This window comes from Anastrepha ludens, chromosome 2 (assembly GCF_028408465.1).
Source record: "Anastrepha ludens isolate Willacy chromosome 2, idAnaLude1.1, whole genome shotgun sequence".
Classification (NCBI taxonomy): Eukaryota; Metazoa; Arthropoda; class Insecta; order Diptera; family Tephritidae; genus Anastrepha; species Anastrepha ludens.
Genome location: NC_071498.1, coordinates 53744193 through 53765626, shown reverse-complemented (window position 1 = coordinate 53765626; position 21434 = coordinate 53744193). Strand labels below are relative to the sequence as shown.

The following is a 21434-nucleotide window of genomic DNA, read 5'->3' as shown; positions in this document are numbered from 1 at the left end:
CAAGGAAATTTATAAAATTTGTTTTTTACGTGTAACATATTGTACACAAAGGTCAAATAAAACAGATCTTCAGTAGAAAAGCAAACAACATTTGGTCAGTACTACACCCCTTCATGAGCTTTCTTTATGAAAACTTTGATGTCTAAATGAAAACCAGTCTGTGTCTGCTATAATATATTATATAAAGGGTGGTTAAGTTTTAAAGGCCGGTGACGATTTGAAATAAAATACAATTGTTTTTGGAAATTATTGTCATTTCTCTTTATTATGATAATATTGGTATGGCTCAATGACGTATGGAACAAAATATCGGTCAAATGGCTGCCGCAGCCTCAGCGGCACACCTCCAAAGACCACCAAATGCAAATAGTTCCTTATCTAAAGGGTGGTGAAGTTTTAAGGGCCGGTGTTGATTTTGAATAAAATACATTTTTTTTTTAAATTATTATCGTTTCTCTTTACTATGATAATACTGATATACAGTTGTACCTCGGTTAACCGGGCCTCTACTAACCGGGTACATCTGTTAACCGGCATGCTGTGTGTTTGATTTTATATCTCTATTAACCGTGCTTTACCTCTATTATCCGTGCGGCGTATAATAACTTTTTTCAATTTAAGTGAATGTGCAAAGAAATAAAATTCGGGGATTCCCATTTTTTGTTTTTATGTAATAAATTTGTATCAAATTTCACTTTCATTCAGTCTGTAAGTGAAATTTGATCTCTTAACAGGTGCTTTTGTGAAAATGGCTCCATCAATAAGTAAACTGACAAAAAGAGCAAGAAAAGTTCTTTCAATTAAAGAGAAAATAGAACTGATTAACGAATATCGCAAGAACCCATCCGTTCATTTTTTATCTGAAAAATATGGTGTTGGCAAACAAACTGTACGAGACTTAATAAAAAACAAAGAAAAAATTTTGAAATATGAATCGGAAAGTGATTCAATTCACGGTTTAAAAAAAAAAGATACTCTGAAAAAATCCGAAAATCCAAAGGTTGATTTTGCAACATATAAATGGTTTCGACAAGAAAGATTTAAGGGATGTCCCATTACAGGTAATATTACTCAAATCCAGACATCCACATAAACTGAAAATTTCCTGCAATTTCTAGGCGAAATGATTACTGAGAAGGCAAAATATTTTCATGGTAAATTAAACATAAATTCCGAGTGTAAGTATTCATCTGGTTGGCTGGAAAAATTCAAAAATCGGCATGGAATTCGTAGGCTGAAATCCACAGGAGAAAAGGAGTGTGCTGATTATGTGTCTGCAACGATGTTTGTGGAAGACTTAAACGAATACATTAAAAATGAACAACTTACAACTGAACAAATTTATAATGCAGACGAAACCGGTCTATTTTGGAAGTGTTTGCCCCAAAATTCGTTGGCGAGTGGTGATGAATATTCTATTGAGGGGTACAAAGAGTCCAAGGAAAGAATCACAGCTTTACTTTGTGCAAATGCAGCTGGGACTCACAAGTGTAAATTGATGATAATAGGAAAAAGTGCTAATCCAAGATGTTTAAAAAATGTTAAATACATTCCTGTAGTTTATAAGTCTAATAAGAGAGCTTGGGTAACGCAAGAGCTATTTCTGGAGTGGTTTAACAACAATTTTGTACCAGAGGTAAGAGAACATTTACAACGCATTGGTCTGGAAAAGAATTGCAAAGTTCTTTTGCTATTAGACAACTGTCCAGCACACCCGGATGTAAATGCAATGATATCTGATAATGTTACAGTAAAATATCTACCACCGAATTGTACATCTTTGATTCAGCCTATGGATCAAGGAGCCATTCGGAGTTTCAAATGCCAGTACCGTAAATTTATCGTGCAAAAACTTGTGGATTCTAATAGTCGACACGAATTTGTTAAATCTTTGAACATTAAGTCAGCTTTATGGACAGCAGCGACTTCGTGGGATTCTGTAACCCCACGTGTTTTAAATAAAGTTTGGAATAACTTACTATCTCAAGATGATGAAAATGATTCAACTTTTAGTATTGAGATACAATCAGATGTATTAATACCACCTGGTTTTACAGCTGATGCTATCTCAAAGTGGATGGAGTGCGATATTGATGTCGCACCGTTTGCTATTGTATCTGATGATGAAATCGTTAACATGGTCAATCAAACAGAAGAATATGAGCTTGAGTCAAATTCAGAGGAATCAGATGGAGGTAATACGGTAGAAACCCCCACATTAGCTCAAGCAATAGAGGCTAGTAGTGTTTTGTTAAAGTTCTTAGAAAACTATACTGGTACAGGTATTTCAGAACCAGACAAAATACAAGTGTATCGCATACAAAGTCATTTACTTAAGGAACAAATGAATTCTAAAAGACAAACTACTTTAAACGAATATTTTAAATTAATATAAATATGCATTTATGTACCTATATGTATGTATATGAAAGTATATTATAAAAACAGTAATAAGATATGTATCTGTATTCATAAGTATGTTAATAGATGCAAATTTACATGTTCTTTTTAAAAATAAATAAAAATAATAAAATTTTTGAATATGTATTTCAAAAAACCTCTTTCAACCGTGTTTTCGATTATCCGTGCTGAGCCCGGTCCCGAGCAACCCAGTTAATCGAGGTACAACTGTAGCTCAATTACGTATAAATCAAAATATCGGCCAAATGGCCGCCGCGGCTTCGGCGGCATTCCTTAATCCCATGGTCCGAATTTTCGATGACGTTGAGACATACTTGAGGGTCTATGCCGTTAATGTGCCGAATTATCTCTTCCTTTAGCTCTTAAATTGTTGCTGGCTTATCGACGTACACCTTTTCTTTCAAATAACCCCAAAGAAAGAAGCCCAATGGTGTCGTTAACTCTTAGGTGTGGTTCACATTCAATATCGGCCCTTGAAATTTAACCTCCCTTTATATATATAATTGGCGCATACACCCTTTTTGTGTGTTTGACCGAGCTGCTCCTCCTATTTGTGGCGTTGTTCCACAAATGGAATTTGATATGACTACTGATACTAATATTAGGTCCGGTTCAGTTGGTCGCCTCAAAGAACTTCCTGTAAGTTCGTTACCTAGAGTGCCAAAATGCCACGGCACCCACCTACATTCAAGCTCATTGCCGCTAATAACACTTTTCAGTCGTCAAATTTTTACTAAACATCTAGTGTATATTGATTGCATGTGAATGATCCTTCCATGATTTTCATATCATTTGAAACCAACTAAGGAGTAATTATAATGAGTAAGCAAATAGTTACCTATTTTAGACGTCGTCTACAAACTTTCCGGCAGGGTATGTTCATAATCAAATTTTTCATCACATTTGTCTGCGTTATACCCAACTTTCTACATTGTTTATTTTATGTTCATTTGCATTGTCATGGCAATTATAATACTATTTGCTGTTGCAATTCCACCGTTATGAGGTGTAATTTTCCATGCGCAAAAAACACAGCATACACATATATGCATTCAAATAAATATATAATATACACACATATGTTCGTATGTACGCAGGTCGGCTCTTCGTTGGCTGGGCTTCATCGTTCATATGAACGTTTAATGGCATATTAATGTCATTATATTCTCATTAGAGTGTTATGTCTCTCTTCCAGAAAGAAAAAGAAGAAAGGATATTTGTTAGATGAGCACGTATGCATGTAAAGGGTATTTAATAAGACGCGCCTAGATGCTGTATTAAAATAAAATTTGTGAGAACTTAGATTCTGGCTTCACTATTTTAAAATACGGCTGTTATCAATTATATGAAAAATTACATAATTTAAATCCATCCACTATGAGCAGGCCTGCAGGCTGTCATACGAGAATTACAATTTTCAAGCACTTGCTCACACATTATCGCATTGAGTTCAGCTATTTCCATCTGAATGTTGCGCTGTAGCTCTGGAATCATTGCTAGATTATTCTTACAGACTTTATATTTCAAAAACTCACACAAAAAGTAGTCCAGCGATCTAACTCTCATGATCCAGGTGGCCAGTTTATGCACCACTGCGTAAAATAATCGACAGGGAGACTTAGATCGCAATAATGCAATGCTTTCCCGTATTTTGTGGCTTGTGGCTCCATTCTGTTGAAAATATAGATCGTCCGCATGCCTACTTCTTCAAGCTCAGGCCACGAAAAATCTTCGATCAGCTGTCTATAGCAAAGCCCAATGAAAGTTGCAGCTCTTTCATTTTCAACGTCGAAGAAAAACGGGCTAATTAATCCACCAGCTAAAATTATACCAAACATTGCATTTTAGTGGATATAATGATTTTTCTGAAATTACTAGAGGGTTTTATTTGCCCAGATGCGAGAGTTTGCTTTCTTGACAAATCCATCCAATGTGAAGTGAGCCTCATCACTGAACATGAAATTGCGTGAAAAACAAGCATCTTGTTCAAAGAACCAATCCACGAAATGTTTGCTTCGCTAAATGATCTGTATGCTTTAATTCTTGTGTTGATTGAGATTTGTAAAGAAGTAATGCAAATTCTTATGTAAAATCCGCTAACCATTGTTTTTATGACTTCCCAATTGTTGAGCACGTCGAGATATCGTTGTTGAGAATGTTCAGCAACACTTTACTCTACAGCAGAAATATTATCAACAGAGCGTCCAGTTTTTGGTCTGCCAGTCCTTTTTCTATACGCGACAGTACCAGTTTCTTGAAGATTTTCCAACAACCTTTGAGTTGTCGACTCATTCGGACGATTATTTCCACCAAAAAAATCACGAATTTTGTTTTTAAAGATTGACAATTTTCATAATAAGTTTCAATAATTTCAAAAGCTTGTTCTATGGTGAAAAATTGTACATCTGTCCACTTGACAATGTTAAAGATGACATAAAAAGAAAGTGCCATCGAGAGATTATTCACTGCTGGCATCTGGGCAGCACTTTTGAAAGACCCGTTATAATACATTATACATTTGTATAGGTGTATGTATTTGCACATGTGTATGTGTGTGTTCTCTGTCAGTTCCATTTAAAAAAAAAAAACAATGTTACTAAGAAGTTATTTTAAATTTATATGAAGGATATTTCCGCAGAATTTATTGATCACCCTGACAAATCATCTAAATGGGCCTCCAGTTTTTTAATATTTTTAATAATATTTTAAACATATTAGACGCGCAACTAAGTTCGCGCTGTTCGTCGACAGATACAGCCAGCAGTGTGTGCTAGTCGATTCTAACATAACCTAAATGTCATAAGCCAAGCCTAGACATATGGCAAACAAACTGCTTCGACACATTAGTGATTTTGTTTTGGTATCAACTACTTTTGGTTTTGTGAAAATGTCTGATTTTGTGCCGAAAAATCGTCATTGCGGGAAGTGTTGATTTTTTCTTTCATTCGAAAAAAAAAACAGCTGCTGAAGCGCATCGAGAGCTACAAAAAGTTTATGGAGATGCTGTTTTAAGTGAAGCAACGAGCCAAGATTGGTTCCGTCGCTTCAAAGACGATGATTTTAATGTTGGCGACCGTCCGCGTAAAGGAAGGCCAGAAACCTTCGAAGACGCTGAATTGGAGGCATAGCTCAATGAGGATCCATGTCAAACGCAAGAAGAGCTTGCTTCAGTATTAGGAGTTACCCACCAATCAATTTTCAAGCGATTGCATGCTTTGGAAATGATTCAGAAACAGCGGACTTGGGTTCCTTATGAGTTAAAACCAAGGGATGTTGAACGTCGTTTTTTCGCCTGTGAACAACTGCTCCAGCGCCAAAAAAGGAAGGGTTTTCTTCATCGCATCGTGACGGGTGATGCTAAATGGATTCATTACAGCAATCCAAAGAAAATAAAGTCATGGGGAATGCCCGGTCATGCTTCTACGTCGTCGCCGCGGCCGAATATTCATGCTGCGAAGGTAATGCTATGTATTTGGTGGGAGCAAGTTGGTGTTATTTATTATGAACTATTAAGACCAAGCGAAACCATCATTGGAGATCGGTATCGAATTCAATTGATGCGATTGAGCCGGGTACTGCGGAAGAAGCGGCCGCAATATGCGGAGAGGCATGAAAAAGTGATTCTAGAGCATGACAACGCTCGGCTTCACTTTACCAAACCCGTAAAAGTCTACCTGGAAACACTGAAATGGGAAATCCTGCCACACCCGCAATATTCTTCAGATATTGCGCTGTCCGATTATCACCTGTTCCGATCGATGGCACTTGGTCTAGCTGACCAGCAGTTCCATTCATATGAAGACATCAAAAAATGACGTGGATAGCCTCAAAAGATGAACAGTTTTGCCTCGGCGGTATACGATGGGTAAAAGTAGTAGCCAGCGATGATGGGAATACTTTCAATGATTCACTGTAACTATTTTTTCAGAATAAAGTTGTATTTTCATAAAAAAGAAAGCGAGTTGCGTAACTAATATATTACAAGTTTAGTAACCTTTTCACAAATTCTTGCGTTTGAACGAACCTCTTCTGAGGTTTGTGGTGTGTATTTTAAATGGAGGGATTTTAGGCTCTACGTACCCCCAGACCATTTTAAGAGTAAGTATGTATTTCGGTATTGATCAGCACAAATACATCCACCTGCGGTCAAGTGTATCTTACTACTAAGGTTTTAGAATGATTTTCAAAAATGTCGAGCTCTAACTGAGTTCAGATTCTTGAAATTCGCTATGAACGTTGTGTCATGACAACAACTATATTTCCATTTTTATTAAATAACCGAAACACGTTGATTTTAAGTGAAATACTCGCGTTCACTTTTTCCTTTAATACGCCGAATGCTCTTTTTTTCTTACAAAAGTTTTCATAGCAAAATTGACCAAACGGTAATTAGTGCCCTAAGCTCATTGTGGTGCATTCTATAGTAGTTGGGGAATGACTGATTTCTCTCACAACTGCATCCGAATACTTCACTATTAAGGATTCCCGGTGGTCTAGAATTTTCGAAAAAGCTGTTTTTGTTTCTTCGATATTTTGAAGGTATAGGATTTGGAAAATATACTGTAAAATTTTTGGAGGGATATTCTGAGTATTTTCGATTCTACAGCCGTTTTAGTTGGAAGAGTCAGATTCGACACACGACGGCATCAATGGTCGCATTACCCACTTTCAAAACTTTAAACTCATTTATCTCAAAACAACATTGTTCGGTTTAGTGTTGTCAAAAAAATACAAAAACTGTTCAACTGACACTTTTTAAATAAAAAAAGTTAAAAAAACCGATTTTTAGAGTATCAAATTCAAAACCGCGCTATTTTGTCAAATTTTTTAAATAATTTTTTTGGTTTTTGTGTTTCATATAAATAGAGGAGCCAAAATGGATAACACTGACCAGGTTCAATTTTTCGGAAGGGCAACTTCAGCGCCATTTTTAAAATTATTAAAATCAAAATTTTTCTTTTTTTTTCATTTTTGTAAGTATATAAAAGAAGTTAAATAAAAAGCCTAAAAAATTGAAATATCGTTTTAAATTTTGTAAAAAAAATTGTTGAAAATACCCTAAATTTTCGAGCTCTAGACCACAGTGACTCCTTAAGTTTATTTGGGTTCTTGATCCCACTGGCAAAGCGGGAAACTCCTCGGCTTATGCTCTAGCTAGGCATAGGGAGGAATTCAATTGGAATGTCCTTTTACATATATTCACTTAAATGGTTTTAGAATCAAAGAATCTTCGACAATGTGACGATGCTGAACTCATAGACTATTTTAAAACCTTATACAATAAAAATAACAGGGGCTTATCAGCATCACCAAGTCCAACTCATTCCATCACTGATTTTTGATTTTGACGGTGCCTGATGATAAATGATGAGTGAAGCGCGCTTATTGACCACATTTTGCACAAATTTATGAAAAACAGTATTTTGGCTTCCATAGTTAAGAATTATTTTTAATATAGAACTTTCTAACTTTGGTTCTTATCTCGAAAGTACGGTTAGTTGCGAAATGCAGGCGTTTCAAATTTTTGTACATAATTTGGTATTTAGGGTGGGCCATGTAAAATTTGCTTCTTGAATCGGCTATAAAAAAAAACTAATCAATATTTTTTCAAACTTGTTTTTTTATTTTGAAGACTGAACATTGTCATTTATGAATGAAAAATAATATAATATCGTTAAAATGACTGCCACGACTGGCTTTACAGTAGGCCATTCGATCAACCTAATTTTTAAGCACATTTTCGAATGTTTGGGCTCCAATTTCATGAATGGCAACTTCGATTTCGTGTTTTAAAGCATCAATTGTCTTTGGATGGTTCGCATAGCATTTTTCTTTAATGGCTCCCCCCAAAAAATAGTCCAACGGGCTTAAATCACAGCTCCGAGGCGGCCAATTGATATCGGAATTCAAAAACGGTAGCCAAAAGATCGAGTGTACCTTTGGCAGTGTGACAAGTTGCACCGTCCTGTTGAAACCAAAGGAAGAAGAAGAAGACTCACCACTTTGGAAATAGGTTTTCAATATTTCCCAATTTTGTTCAAGCGTATAGCGTCCCATTTCGTAAATGTCTAACCTTTAAGTAAATTATGAACACATTTGGCATGTCATTTGTGTTACCATTCTCAAAAAAATAGGTAGTTCAAAAAGCAAACGCTATATGGCCCACCCTGTATTAGCTGTAACTTTGCCTCGTTATCGTTTATTGAAAAGAAATTGAAATTTGATATTTTGAAATCGAACCGCTGTAAATGGATTTTATATGTGTATATGTGTATTTAGGTATATGTTGTATTAGATAGTGTATATATATATTTTATATTTTAACTTTATTTTATGAACTGAGGACGAAATTTGTTCAACAATTCGGGCAACCTATTCAAGTCAAAAGTTTGTATGCATACATTTGCGTATGTAAAAGCTGACTGTCTTGAATGTTTTCCTGTATTCCACTACTACAGTAGAGCGTGGGCAGCACAAAAAGATGCGTCGTTAGGAATGTTTATCGATTACCTACATATACGCTTATTACATATTTTATATTGCATACGCGATTTCAATACATACTGTACGCAAATGAACTAGTTGTAAACTAGTCGCAGACCCAACTAGTCAAAATACCGTTTTTTTTTTGTTCAAACAAATTACTGGTATTTTCGGCATGCTGATGTCCTACAAGACGTCAATTGTCAGATTGTGATTTCGGTCAGAAATATACTAGTTCCATACTAGTTCAAAATAGACTAGTCCAATTATGGACCAAAGCCATTAATTTGAGATTAAAAGGGAGAATCAAAAAATAAATGCAAGATTTCAAATTTTAAAATAAATTCATGAATGTGATTTAAAAACCTTTTTATTACGTATAGTTTAAAATGTTACAGATTTATTTAGAAGTCTTACATTGTCTAAGTATTGATTGAGAGCAGAAAATATATATAATATAATATATATATTTGAAAATTAGAATCATTCCGAAGAATATTATCAGAAGTAAAAGATTTGAAGTACGACCAATACTATTTACTTTTTTATATTTCACGAGAATACTGAATTTGGTTTTGTTGGCAAAACGGCGATAAATTCAATTGTATACTAAATATATAATTGGATCAGTACTCGATTTAATGGCTTACGACATACTCAAATAAAAGGATGAAAGTTGAAGTCAAATATATTAAAATAGGCATAAAAAATCGTTTATAATCGGTTAAAATCTGGTCTCTTAGGGACTACTTTCAATCAGAAAATTCTAGTAGTAAACTAGTCTTTTCTCTAATAACTATGGCTTTACTTGCATGGAGTTATTTGCAAGTGAGTTAAAATTACAATATTGCTCAGATATATACTTTATACACTCAAGCTTTAAGTTAAATAAAGTGAAATGCAAATTAATTAAAACCAAGCAGCATACATAGAAGAGCAAGAAAATTATATGTACATACATACTTACATATACATATACGAGAAAAAATTAATGAGATACTTTGAGCAAAAGCAATTTATTATTTTCAGTTGCGATTTCAAATGTGTGATAAGGAGAACGGATAATATAAGAAGAGGAATAGAATTAAGTAAACTATGTGAGTTGCACGATTCTACTTATAAGCATAAACATGCGTAAATACATATATACATACACACGATGCCCAAAAAATACACGCAACACTTGTGATTATAAATTTTGATATTTAAATTTCTTAATTTAATTTTAACTAATGCTCAATTAAAATAGGCATACTTTTTAAACAAAAGCCCTACGAATTTAATCACTAGACTTTCTCGAACTTTTTAATCAGAGTTTTCCGAAAAAAATTTGATTATGCAATTTTCTTATATTTAGGAAGCCAAATTATGCAAGAAGGCGATGCAAATCATGATGCTGAGAGCAGAATAAGAAAAGCAAATAGCACTTTTGCCTTCCTAAAGAAAATATGGTACGCTAAACAAATTTCGAAGCAGACCAAACTTCGCATTTTCAATTCAAATGCAAAATCGACTTTGCTTTATGCGAGCAAAACATGACACATGCCAGCGAAGAGCACCAGAAAACCTGAATCATTCGTCAATCGATGTCTCAAAGTTACTCTACGTATGTGGGGGCCAGGCGCAGCAGACAACAACCGATTCACTTGGAATTCTGAGAGCGCAAACGGAGATGAACAGGCCATACACTACAGGAACCTGTTTCCGAAAACAGTAGAATGACATTAGATTGGAATCCAAGCGGATCGCGCGAAGTGGGCAACCCCCGAGGCTCATAGAGGTGCAGTCTTAATTATGAAATCGGCGCAGTCTTAATTATGAAATTGGCGCAGTCTTTATTATGAAATCAGCGCCATCACACTTAATACGACATGTCCTCAAGCCAAGGCAAAAGCTGAAAGCGATTTAAAAACATTTGTGTTGGCACTATGCAACCACCAGATGGCGCTAAAGCAACTAATTATTATTGTTATTAATTTTATAGCGCATTCAATTCTAGTACTAAAGTGAAGCTTTGAAGTGCCTCAAAAATCGCGTTGATTTTAGAAAATGGTTCTTTTTTTGCTTACAGTGTTGAAACTTTCCCTTATCCTACTTAGAATATGCGGAAAATCTATAACGCTTGTAGGGACTGAAGAGATTTTGATCTTGAGTATAAACACCGGGAGGTTGAAGATGACAAAGGCTGTAAGGAGTTTAATGATAGCGAAGCAAACCTTATAAAAATCTTTGCTACGCGCTCAATTCTATTTAAAAATACATATAACACCATTAAAACGTGCGTAGGTTCGGATATCCGTGCATGAAACACAAAAATTATACGAAAAATTGCTTATAATTACGATCCCTCTCGGCAGGTAACGGCAAAGCCTCCGAGTTTATCTCTGCCATAAAAAGCTCCTCATAAAACGCCATCTGCCGTTTGGAGTCAGTTCAAAATTGTTGGTCTCTCCATATGTGAAACAACAACAAGACGCACCACAAATAGAAGGAGGAGCTCGTCCAATCACCCAAACAGGGCTCAAGGACCAATTATTTATTTCATTTATTTATATATATATATATATATTATATATACACCCTTTTTGGGTGTTTGGCCGAGCTTCTCCTTCTATTTGTGGTGTGCGTCTTGATGTTGTTCCACAAATGGAGGGACCTACAGTTTCAAGCCGACTCCGAAGCTCAGATATTTTGTATGAGTACCTTTTTCATGGCAGAAATACACTCGGAGGTTTGCCATTGCCTGCCGAGGGCCGACCGCCATTAGACACAACTTTTTTCTTAAGTTTTTGATCTTTCACCGTCCGATTATCACCTGTTTCGATCGATGGCACATGATCTAACTGACCAGCAGTTCCAAAATATGGCCAGTTTCACCGAGACGCTATACAAGATCAACCAGAAAGATGGAAAAAAGTAGTAGCCAGCAACGGGCAATGTAGTTTCAATCGCTATTTGTCTGTCTATAGCTGTAGATGCAGACACCGATACTGATGCACATACCCAGATACAGATGCTGATGTAAATTCAGATACTAATACAGCTACCGCTTGATTCCAACCTTCAACAGAATTCTACAATACTTAAGCTTTTTTACCATCAAAAGTATAAGGGCTGAAACGCACTTTATTACATTGATTTTGTTTTTTTTTATTATTAGTGAAACCAAATTGCATTAAATAATTGATTAGTGTCTTGAAATGAAAATTGCGTTTCAAGTGGGATAAAGTCAACCATCCGATGATTAATTAAATCTCATGACATGTGATTAATATCAAATAAGTCAATTTATTTCAGCACTTTGGACATATTATACATGCATACATACATACATATGTATGTATAGTAAGTGCATGTAAGTATATTCAATCAACGAAGATTCAATCAATATTCCTTTATAAGCCAAATTAGTTGAGGCATTAAATTTTGAGAGAATTTAAATCACTTATTCAATTTTACTGGCTTTAACTTATAAGAAAATCTTGAATTACGACAATTCATCGCTTAAATGGAGCACCATTTCATCGGAGTACATAAATTACAGTTCAATTGGGCTTGTAGATAGCGAAAATAACGGCTATATGTGGCTGTATTGTGTTTATAAAAATGAGCGGATGGCACTTAGCGAGTCATCAGTCGTTCAGCGGGTATATCAGTGAGTGACTGTTTGAACAGTGGGGCATTTCTGGGCCACGATAGTAGTTGTGCAAAATTTACAGAAAAGTTATATAGTATCTTCTTTCGAAAAGTGGAGTAGGAAGCGGAGAAGCAGACATTCTTTTTTGTGTGGTTGATAACAAAGAATTTGAATTGAAGCAAGCACACAATTTTGAAAATTAGAATTAGAAAAATAATTATTTTTGTTTTTAATTTTTTTGGGCTTGTTATCTCTTTCTCCGGATCTTGCTATTATTAGTACTTGTTTTCTGATTTCTCAAATACCTGCAATAATATAATTTCTGCTCATTGGGGGAAAACCACTGCGAATGCGTGAAAGTTAAGTGATTTTAATGAACTTTTTTTATAAGTAGGGATAGTGATTTGAGGATCGGACTAATTATAATTTATTTAGCATATATTCAGCTATACTGACACAAATTTTTCTTAAAAAATATTAAAAATTACAATTGTTATGAATATTAATGCCGGCCGCCGTAGCCGAATGCGTTGGTGCGTGATTACCATTCGGAATTCACAGAGAGGTCGTTGGTTCGAATCTCGGTGAAAGCAAAATTAATAAAAACATTTTTCTAATAGCGGTCGCCCCTCGGCAGGCAATGGCAAACCTCCGAGTGTATTTCTGCCATGAAAAAGCTCCTCATTAAAATATCTGCCGTTCGGAGAAGGCTTGAAACTGTAGGTCCTTCCATTTGTGGAACAACATCAAGACGCACACCACAAATATGAGGAGGAGCTCGGCCAAACACCTAACAGAAGTGTACGCGCCAATTATTTATTTTTTTATTTTATTTTATTATGAATATTAATGCAATGACGTCATAAAAACTGATACACCCTGGTGTCCACGATACAGCGGTGAAATCATTTGAAAGCAAAATCCCAACAAATTCTTAATCTCTACAGATCTATCAATGGCTATCGTAGTACGTGGCGGTTATTTCTTTATTTTTTTTGAGAAAGTGGTGTTGGTTTGAAAAATGAGTTTGTGTTTTTACCCTTTTTTTTTGTACAAAAATTAAAAAAAAATTTTAATCGGTTCATAAGTCGTCGAGAAATCGAGTCCACCGTGTTCAGAAAAGTCGTTTTGAGAAAAACGCGTTTAAAGTTTTCATTGGCCGCTGTAACTCACTACCTGCACTTATTTTATTGGGGATAATTTCGTCAATTTTTAAGATTTTAAGTTACAATTTTTTTTTAATATTTTTGAATATATCTACTTTAAGAAAATGCAAAAATACAAAAAAATTGATTTTTTTGCAAAATCACAGTGGTGTTCCCCTTTAGCTTTCTCAATTGATAAATAGTTACAGAGAAATCGCGTTTTTATTCGAAAAATTCGCAATCCATTTTTTATTAAAAAAATGTATATATAATATTTAAAAACAATGTTATTGAGTATGCAAATCAAACAAATTGCTGCTTTTCTCTCGTTTCTTTTCAAAATTTCATACAAATTGTAAATACATCGTTAAGCTCTACGACCCACTGTGCATTCGCGTTATTTTTGGCAAGTCCTTTCTTTGTTGCTAAAGAGCTGCTGTTGCTGTCAGTACAAATAATTGAATTTTAATTTATATTCGTGCAATTGAACATTGCTTTGCAGAGCCTAAGGCAAGGACAAAGCAAACTCACATAGGAACTTACAAAAAATGAACACATATGAATTGGTCTTTGCCTGTAAGTTTGTACGAACTGACACAAAAAAATTGTTGGTATTACATTCACAACGAGTATTTATGTCGATATATACAGTTATGGACGAAATAATAGAATCGCGATACTTTTACCAGTTTTGATAGTTTTTCGTTTGCTTTTTTAAATTTTTTATTAAAACATAGCAAATTTCACAACAAATATCAATCATCAGAATAACAGTTTAAAATTTTGTACAATATTTATAAGCTTTCCAGAAGTTTTCAACAGAGTTTTAAACTTTTTAATTTGAATTAAACAAAAAACCAAAAATAAATACGCAATTGTGTGGCCCTTTAAAATTTGGTATAAAAACTTTTTTTTTGAATTTTATTTGCTAACGGTATATAAAAAAATGTCGTGCATTCTTTATGTAGAGAAAACGCGTGACACAGTCAAAGAAAAAATTATCAAAACTAAACGAAAATTTTGATCCTCTTCAAGCGAACATTTTATTAGGTCAAAATTAATTGGTTGTAATCCTGCATATTCAAAATTTTCCTAAAACTTTGATCAAAGGGGCAGATACCTGTAAAGTTTCAAAAGAAAAAAAAATTGTTTTCATAAAATGTTAATATAATCCTTTAAGAATATATCAAAAAAAATTTAGAAGATAAATTTAAGTATTTCTTATACAGGGTTGCCCATATTCGACGAACCCGACGTATTTCGATGACTCTTTGGGCCCATTCCAATCGACAAGTCTTGTCCGCAGGCAACAATCTTTGCGTCAATTGAATCCTATACGGGAATAAATGCAAATCAATGCGAATAATTCGTTGTAAAGTGGTCCGAGCAATGCCCAACTGCTGAAAACGACGATTTTGGTGTCCTTGGCGACGTCTCAACACTAGCCCGTACATGAGCAATATTCTCATCCGATCGCCTTGGTCGCATCACCAGTCGAAAACCTTTGGTACAAACGTTTAATGGTGTTCTTAGAAGGCGCACTTTTCACATTATTTAATTTTTTATACGCACGTTGAGTTTTCACAATTGACTTATTTTGTTAAATGTAAATTTCTACAATTTGGGAGCGCTTGCGTGGCGTGCCCTGTTCGATGATAAAAATCTGCTTGGACTGACGCTTCCAACGCGTTATGTCATTAAGCGATTCGACGTCTCTGTCAAAAGATACAGGGGTGACAGATGGGTCCGTCGAATATTGAGAGCTCTGTATTATAGATCGTCAACCGTGACGGCTCTATTCTTTGCGTTCGAGCGCTGGGAGAGGTATAGTTACGTTGTATTCAAACTTTAGACGCGTTTTTCTCAAAACTATATTTTTCGAATTGGCGTACACGATAACTCGAAAAGTTATTGACCGATCTCCCTGAAATTTTGCACACATCCTTTTTATGATATTTCGGCCGCCGTAGCCGAATGGGTTGGTGTGTGATTACCATTCAGAATTCACAGAGAGGTCGTTGGTTCGAATCTCGGTGAAAGCAAAATTAATAAAAACATTTTTTTAATAGCGGTCGCCCCTCGGCAGGCAATGGCAAACCTCCGAGTGTATTTCTGCCATGAAAAAGCTCCTCATAAAAATATCTGCCGTTCGGAGTCGGCTTGAAACTGTAGGTCCCTCCATTTGTGGAACAACATCAAGACGCACACCACAAATAGGAGGAGGAGCTCGGCCAAACACCTAACAGAAGTGTACGCGCCAATTATTTAATTTTTTATATAGAGTTATACTTTCTATGTGAGTTTACAAGTTTTGGAAAATTTTTCGGAAAAATAATTATAATAATTTTTTTTTTCCATTTTTCTTTAATTTATATAGAAATTATGACATTAAAAAAAAAAAATTTTTGGTTTTTTGTATTCAGGTCACTGACGCTGATGCTACGGTGCCCGCCGATTGAGAAGCCCTGCTGGGACCTTCCTGGAAGAATTGAGTGTACATCCGCCATTTTAAATGATTAAAAAAAAAAAAAAATTATTTATATTATTTTAATGTATAAATACACTGTATACCAATTGACTTCTTCATTTTAAATAAATTGAATTTTATATATATTATGTAAAAGTAATTTATAGGTAAAAAGTTTGAAATTTTGGTGAAAACTTTTTTGTTTTTTGTTCTTTTTTTATTTTAATTTGCACAAACATCGAAACTTATAATTGTTTGATATTTGTTGTTATTTTTATTAAATTAAAGCAAATTAAAATTGAAAACGAAAATTGCAAGTAGTTAAAATCGGCCAAAGTAAAGCGATTCCATTATTTTGTTCATAAATGGAAGTCTTTGAAGAATGTATTTATCTTTACAAACAAGTACAAATACATACATACATACATATGCATGCAACTGGCCCTGACTTCACTGCCTGCCACTCTCCAAATAACTTTTTTCAGCCTCAGTATTGGGACAATGTGAATTTATTTTTAAATATAAAGCTGGTTTACTCAATCTGTGTCTTCTTTTGTTTTTTTTTTATTTTTTTTAATTTTTTTTTTTGTGGCTTTGCTTTTGTTATACTGTTTGTCATGTCGTTATTCGTTTTAGCTTTGTTCATTTCATTTCAATATCCAACTATTTACTTTTGGGAAAGCTTTCACTGGCAGAATCATTTCCAAGTATTCTTAGCGAATTTTGATTGTCAAGGAGCGTAATTTGTATATGTAACTTGCATCATAACTAATTTTTGCTCAAATAAATTCATTTATATGTTTATATTCGAGTATTTATACATACATATCTGCATATTTCCGAAGATGGGCTGAGTGCACATATTTATTTTCGATACTTTTGATTCCTTTAAAGAGTTTCTGGTTGCAGCTGTTTAGATTACTCTAAAGTCAAATCACCCTTTCTCTCTCTCTCTGTCTCTCTCTTTCTCTTTCTCTCTCTTTCTCTCTCTCTCCCTCTGTTTTTTTTGTAGGGAAGACAAAATTTGTCGCAAGTCTTGTGGCACCAAAGATTAGATTATATTAAATTTGTGAGAGGTTGGACAAGTCCCCTTTGCTGAGTTTTAGGAGAAAGCACTTGGCTACTCTGCACGAGTTCAACTCAGACCAACGACCTCTGTGAGTAGACCTCATGAAGTCGTCAATCCATAGTTGAATCGATGCGGAATTGACACCTAGAAAGGGTTCAGGGCCTAGTGGCATACTTGCAGGGATTTCAGTTGCCAATTTATCAGCTAACTCATTCCCTGTAATACCGCAATGTCCAGACACCCAAATAAGACTAACTTTGTTGTGTTTTGCAACACTGTTCCGTTTTGTCTTATATTCACCGACCGACTTCAAAGAGCAGCGTGGGTTAGCAAAGGCTTTCTGTGCAGCTTTACTATCACTACAAATTCTAATACTGTTGCCACATTCAAGATGGCATAAACTTCCGTAAGGAATACCGCGGTCATCTGTCCTGTGGCACCCGAGAAATAACCGCTTCGTTAAAAAAATAAATTGTAGAGGTACTTCAAAGCTCCTTCAAGTATTTGGGCAAATTAATTATTTGCATTAGGTTCTTCATGGTGAATATATGTATGTATATATGTGTGTATTTACTTATATGTTGGTTGTTGACCTCATTTGCTCGTTTGCTTTTGTGCATCTGGTGACTTTGTGGCTTGCGGGAGTCTTAAGCTGCTTCAAATTGCTTGAAAACAGATTATTTTCAAGCTCACTGCGTTTCATGTCGATGCTTGTTGTTGTATCGACTTGAAAATCGCTGCTTAGAGCGGTGAAACTATCAGTCGTCGTCATCAATATAATCTATCGGTGGCCCACATAAACGAGCTGCTTTAATGGGGTGGAACTTAAGGGTAAAGGGGTTCGGATGAGTAGGTTTACGTAAGGATTTGAAAACGTGGTTTATGTCATTTGGGGGACCTTCCCGTGCCAGTTATGTATATATTGGGTATGACTGATGCAATGAGGTCTGCATAAGTAGGAGTTCCATCTGCCGCTGTATTCAAAATGTAATTGTGAGAGAGTAACGCGATTTTCGTACCATCTATAAGTATATATCTTAGATATATCTCATACTATAAGTACCCTATGATCTAAAAGTACCGGGCTTAAATAAAACAAAACAGAGTTAAATTTCAGGCAAATTTATTTTATCTCCTTCAAAATATGACCCGTCTGAAGCAACGAACATATGCCAACGTTTAACCCAGTCCTCCATGCACCCCTGGTAGGCCAACAAATGGATGTCCTGCTGCTCCTTCATCACATTCTTTTTGATCTCCTCTGTCGAATCAAATGCCCTTCCACGAAGTGCTAACTTCAAATTGGGAAGCAAAAAGAAGTTGCACGGAGCCATATCAGGTGAACACGATGCTTGCACGATGGTATTTACTTAGTGTTTGCTCAAATAATCTAACACAATTTGGGCTCGGTGCAATTGCGCGTTATCATCATGCAAAATCAAAGAATTGTTTACCCGCTAAAAAGTGAGAGATGTGTGTCTTACAGTTCTAGCAACATAAGAAAAAAATATGGACCGGTTCCCACGTGCGCGGTTCGTTTAAATTAAACATTCCCGGTACTCTCTGAAGCTAATTAATTTGATTCTCTGTACGTTGTCGAACACAACAAGTAAAGTACTGGTGCAAGGAAGCCTGTCAGACCCATTCGAAATCATATCCGGAGTAAAACAAGGAGACGCATTGTCATGTTTAGTATTCAATTTAATGCTACACACGACTGTTAAAGAAATAAACACGAATGGAACATTATTTAATAATGATTTTCAGATATGTGCCTACGCTGATGATATTCTTATTATGGCTAAAGATAGAAACACTCTTATACGCGTCTTTAAATGTATTGATAAAGATGCAAAAGCTCTGGGACTACACGTAAATACCGAGAAAACCAAATACATGATTCGGTCAGTCAACAACACGACACGCGATGACCTAAGTATTAACAACTTTGCTTTCGAAAATATCACTGAATTTAAATACTTGGGTTTTAAACTATCAGCAGATAAAGATTCGGCGATAGCTATTAACGACAGAATCCAAGCTGCAAATAACGCCTACTACGTTAACATAAAACTATTTAAATCAAAAGATTTGTCCAGAGCACAGAAAATAAGAATGTACAAAGTACTGATACGACCCGTCCTTACATATGGTGCAGAAATATGGACGCTGAAAACAAATGATATTCATCAGCTGATGTGCTTCGAAAGACGTATCATAAGGAAAATATATGGTCCGGTTGCAACAATAGATGGCAGCTACCGCATTCGCTACAATAATGAAATCGAAGAAATCGTTCAAGGACAAAATATAATACGTTTTATCAAAGCCCAACGAATTAGATGGATTGGGCACGTACTGCGCATGCCGAAAGAGCGAAATGCTAGGAAAGCTTTTATTTTAACACCAATTGGAGGAAGAAAAAGAGGACGCCCACGAAAGCGATGGTTAGATGACGTCGAATCAGATCTTAAGCAAATGAACGTACACAACTGGAGAGATGTAGCCATGGATAGAATAAAGTGGAGAAAAATTGTTGATGAAGCTATGGTCCACCACGGACTGTGAGGCTAAGAAGAAGAAGAGAGGTACTCTCTGATCATAGGGTGTACATGTACACTGATAATTCTATTGAAATTTTTCAATTAATACTTCGTATGTTATTAAAGATATCTTTGATACATACATGAGATGATACCAACTCGACGCCTCTATATATATATCCTAATTCATATATTCACAGCCCAGTAATTCATATGCACAATATATAAGTTTATATTTCAACTTTGCACTTAATTTTTATTTTTCCAAAACTTGGGTGACAATGAAATCCAAATTATAATACTTCTAAATAACCTAAAAACCTTTGTAGCCCCTTGTATGTAGCACCAACAGTTTTATGCCACCTCCAAATGGCACACGATTTTTTATGAGGATGATTTTCATGGCAGAAATACACTCGAAGATTTGCCTTTGCCTGCCGAATAGCAACCGCTATTAGAAAAAACTTTTGCTATCATTCGGATACGGCGGCCGATCTGTAATAAAAAATTCGGTCGGAATGGTCAGTGCTGATATATGCCATACGGACCACAAAATTGTCGGTCATGAACAGACTGGTAGCTTTCGAAATGTGATTTCTCTGGAGATTGCTTAAAATAACCTGGACCGATCAAGTTTCTAACGAAGAAGTGCTGCGAAGTGTTCACGGTGATAGACAACTTAGGGGTATCAAAAATAAAAAAAAACCCGTTCTGGATCATATCAAGGTCATTGCAGGTCAATATTGAAATAAGAGGAGGTATTGGCCATAAGTAGTAAGAACATAAGGCAGAGGATCGGTATACAGCGTGTGGATCACCTCTTGGAAGCAGTTAGAAATCGAGAATTATTGTATTTTCAAACGTAATTAAGAATTTGTGTTTCAAGAAATTTGCTTAATAGCATAATATTTTTAACTTTTTACAATAGTTTACATTCGAATACGAATTACAAATAAATAAAAAGTAAGTAGCACAACCATTAGGTTAAAAAATCAAAAGATTCTAAAAATCGGTGAAAAATTCAAATTTTGATTTAAGTGCTCTGATATTCGGAAAAATGTTGGCCATTGACCAGAAACTATTTTTAGATTGCACCAAAACTCTAAAAGTCATAGTTACTGGAGAATCAAAATCTGTACATACCTGTATGTATGTATAGTAAACAGAGCGAAGGGAAGGTTAAGTAAAATATGTATACTAAAATTGATCAAGCAGTTTTTGAATGACGCTGTTTGTCAATAGATACCGCCAGCAGTGTATGCTAGTCGATTCTAACATAGTCTAAGCGTCATAAACCAAGCTTAGAGATATGGTAAACAAACTGCTTCGACACATTAGTGATTTAGTTTTGGTATCAAATACTTTGGTTTTGTGAAAATATCTGATTTTGTGCCGAATAATCGACATTTGCGGAAAGTGTTGATTTTCCTCTTTCATTCGAAAAAAGCGGCGGCTGAAGCGCATCAAGAGCTCAAGAAGTTTAAGGAGATGCTGATTTAAGTGAAACAACGTGCCGACATTGGTTCCGCCGCTTCAAAAATGGTGATTTTAATGTTGACAACCGTCCGTTTGAAGGAAGGCCAAAAATCTTCCAAGACGCTGAATTGGAGGCATAGCTCAATGAGGATCCATGTCAAACGCAAGAAGAGCTTGCTTCACTATTAGAAGC

The 21434-nt window shown here is 35.3% G+C and overlaps 1 protein-coding gene across 1 annotated transcript in view; it reads left to right on the top strand.

The window, feature by feature from the left end:
• Positions 1-1282: 1282 nt before the first annotated feature.
• The window catches only part of LOC128862298 (jerky protein homolog-like), a 60786-nt gene continuing 40634 nt past the window's right edge, over positions 1283-21434 (top strand). Inside the window, exons 1-2 of the mRNA XM_054100884.1 lie at positions 1283-1490; positions 1560-2282. Coding sequence (XP_053956859.1) covers positions 1283-1490; positions 1560-2282 — 931 coding nt within the window. The remainder of the gene's footprint in view (positions 1491-1559; positions 2283-21434) is intronic.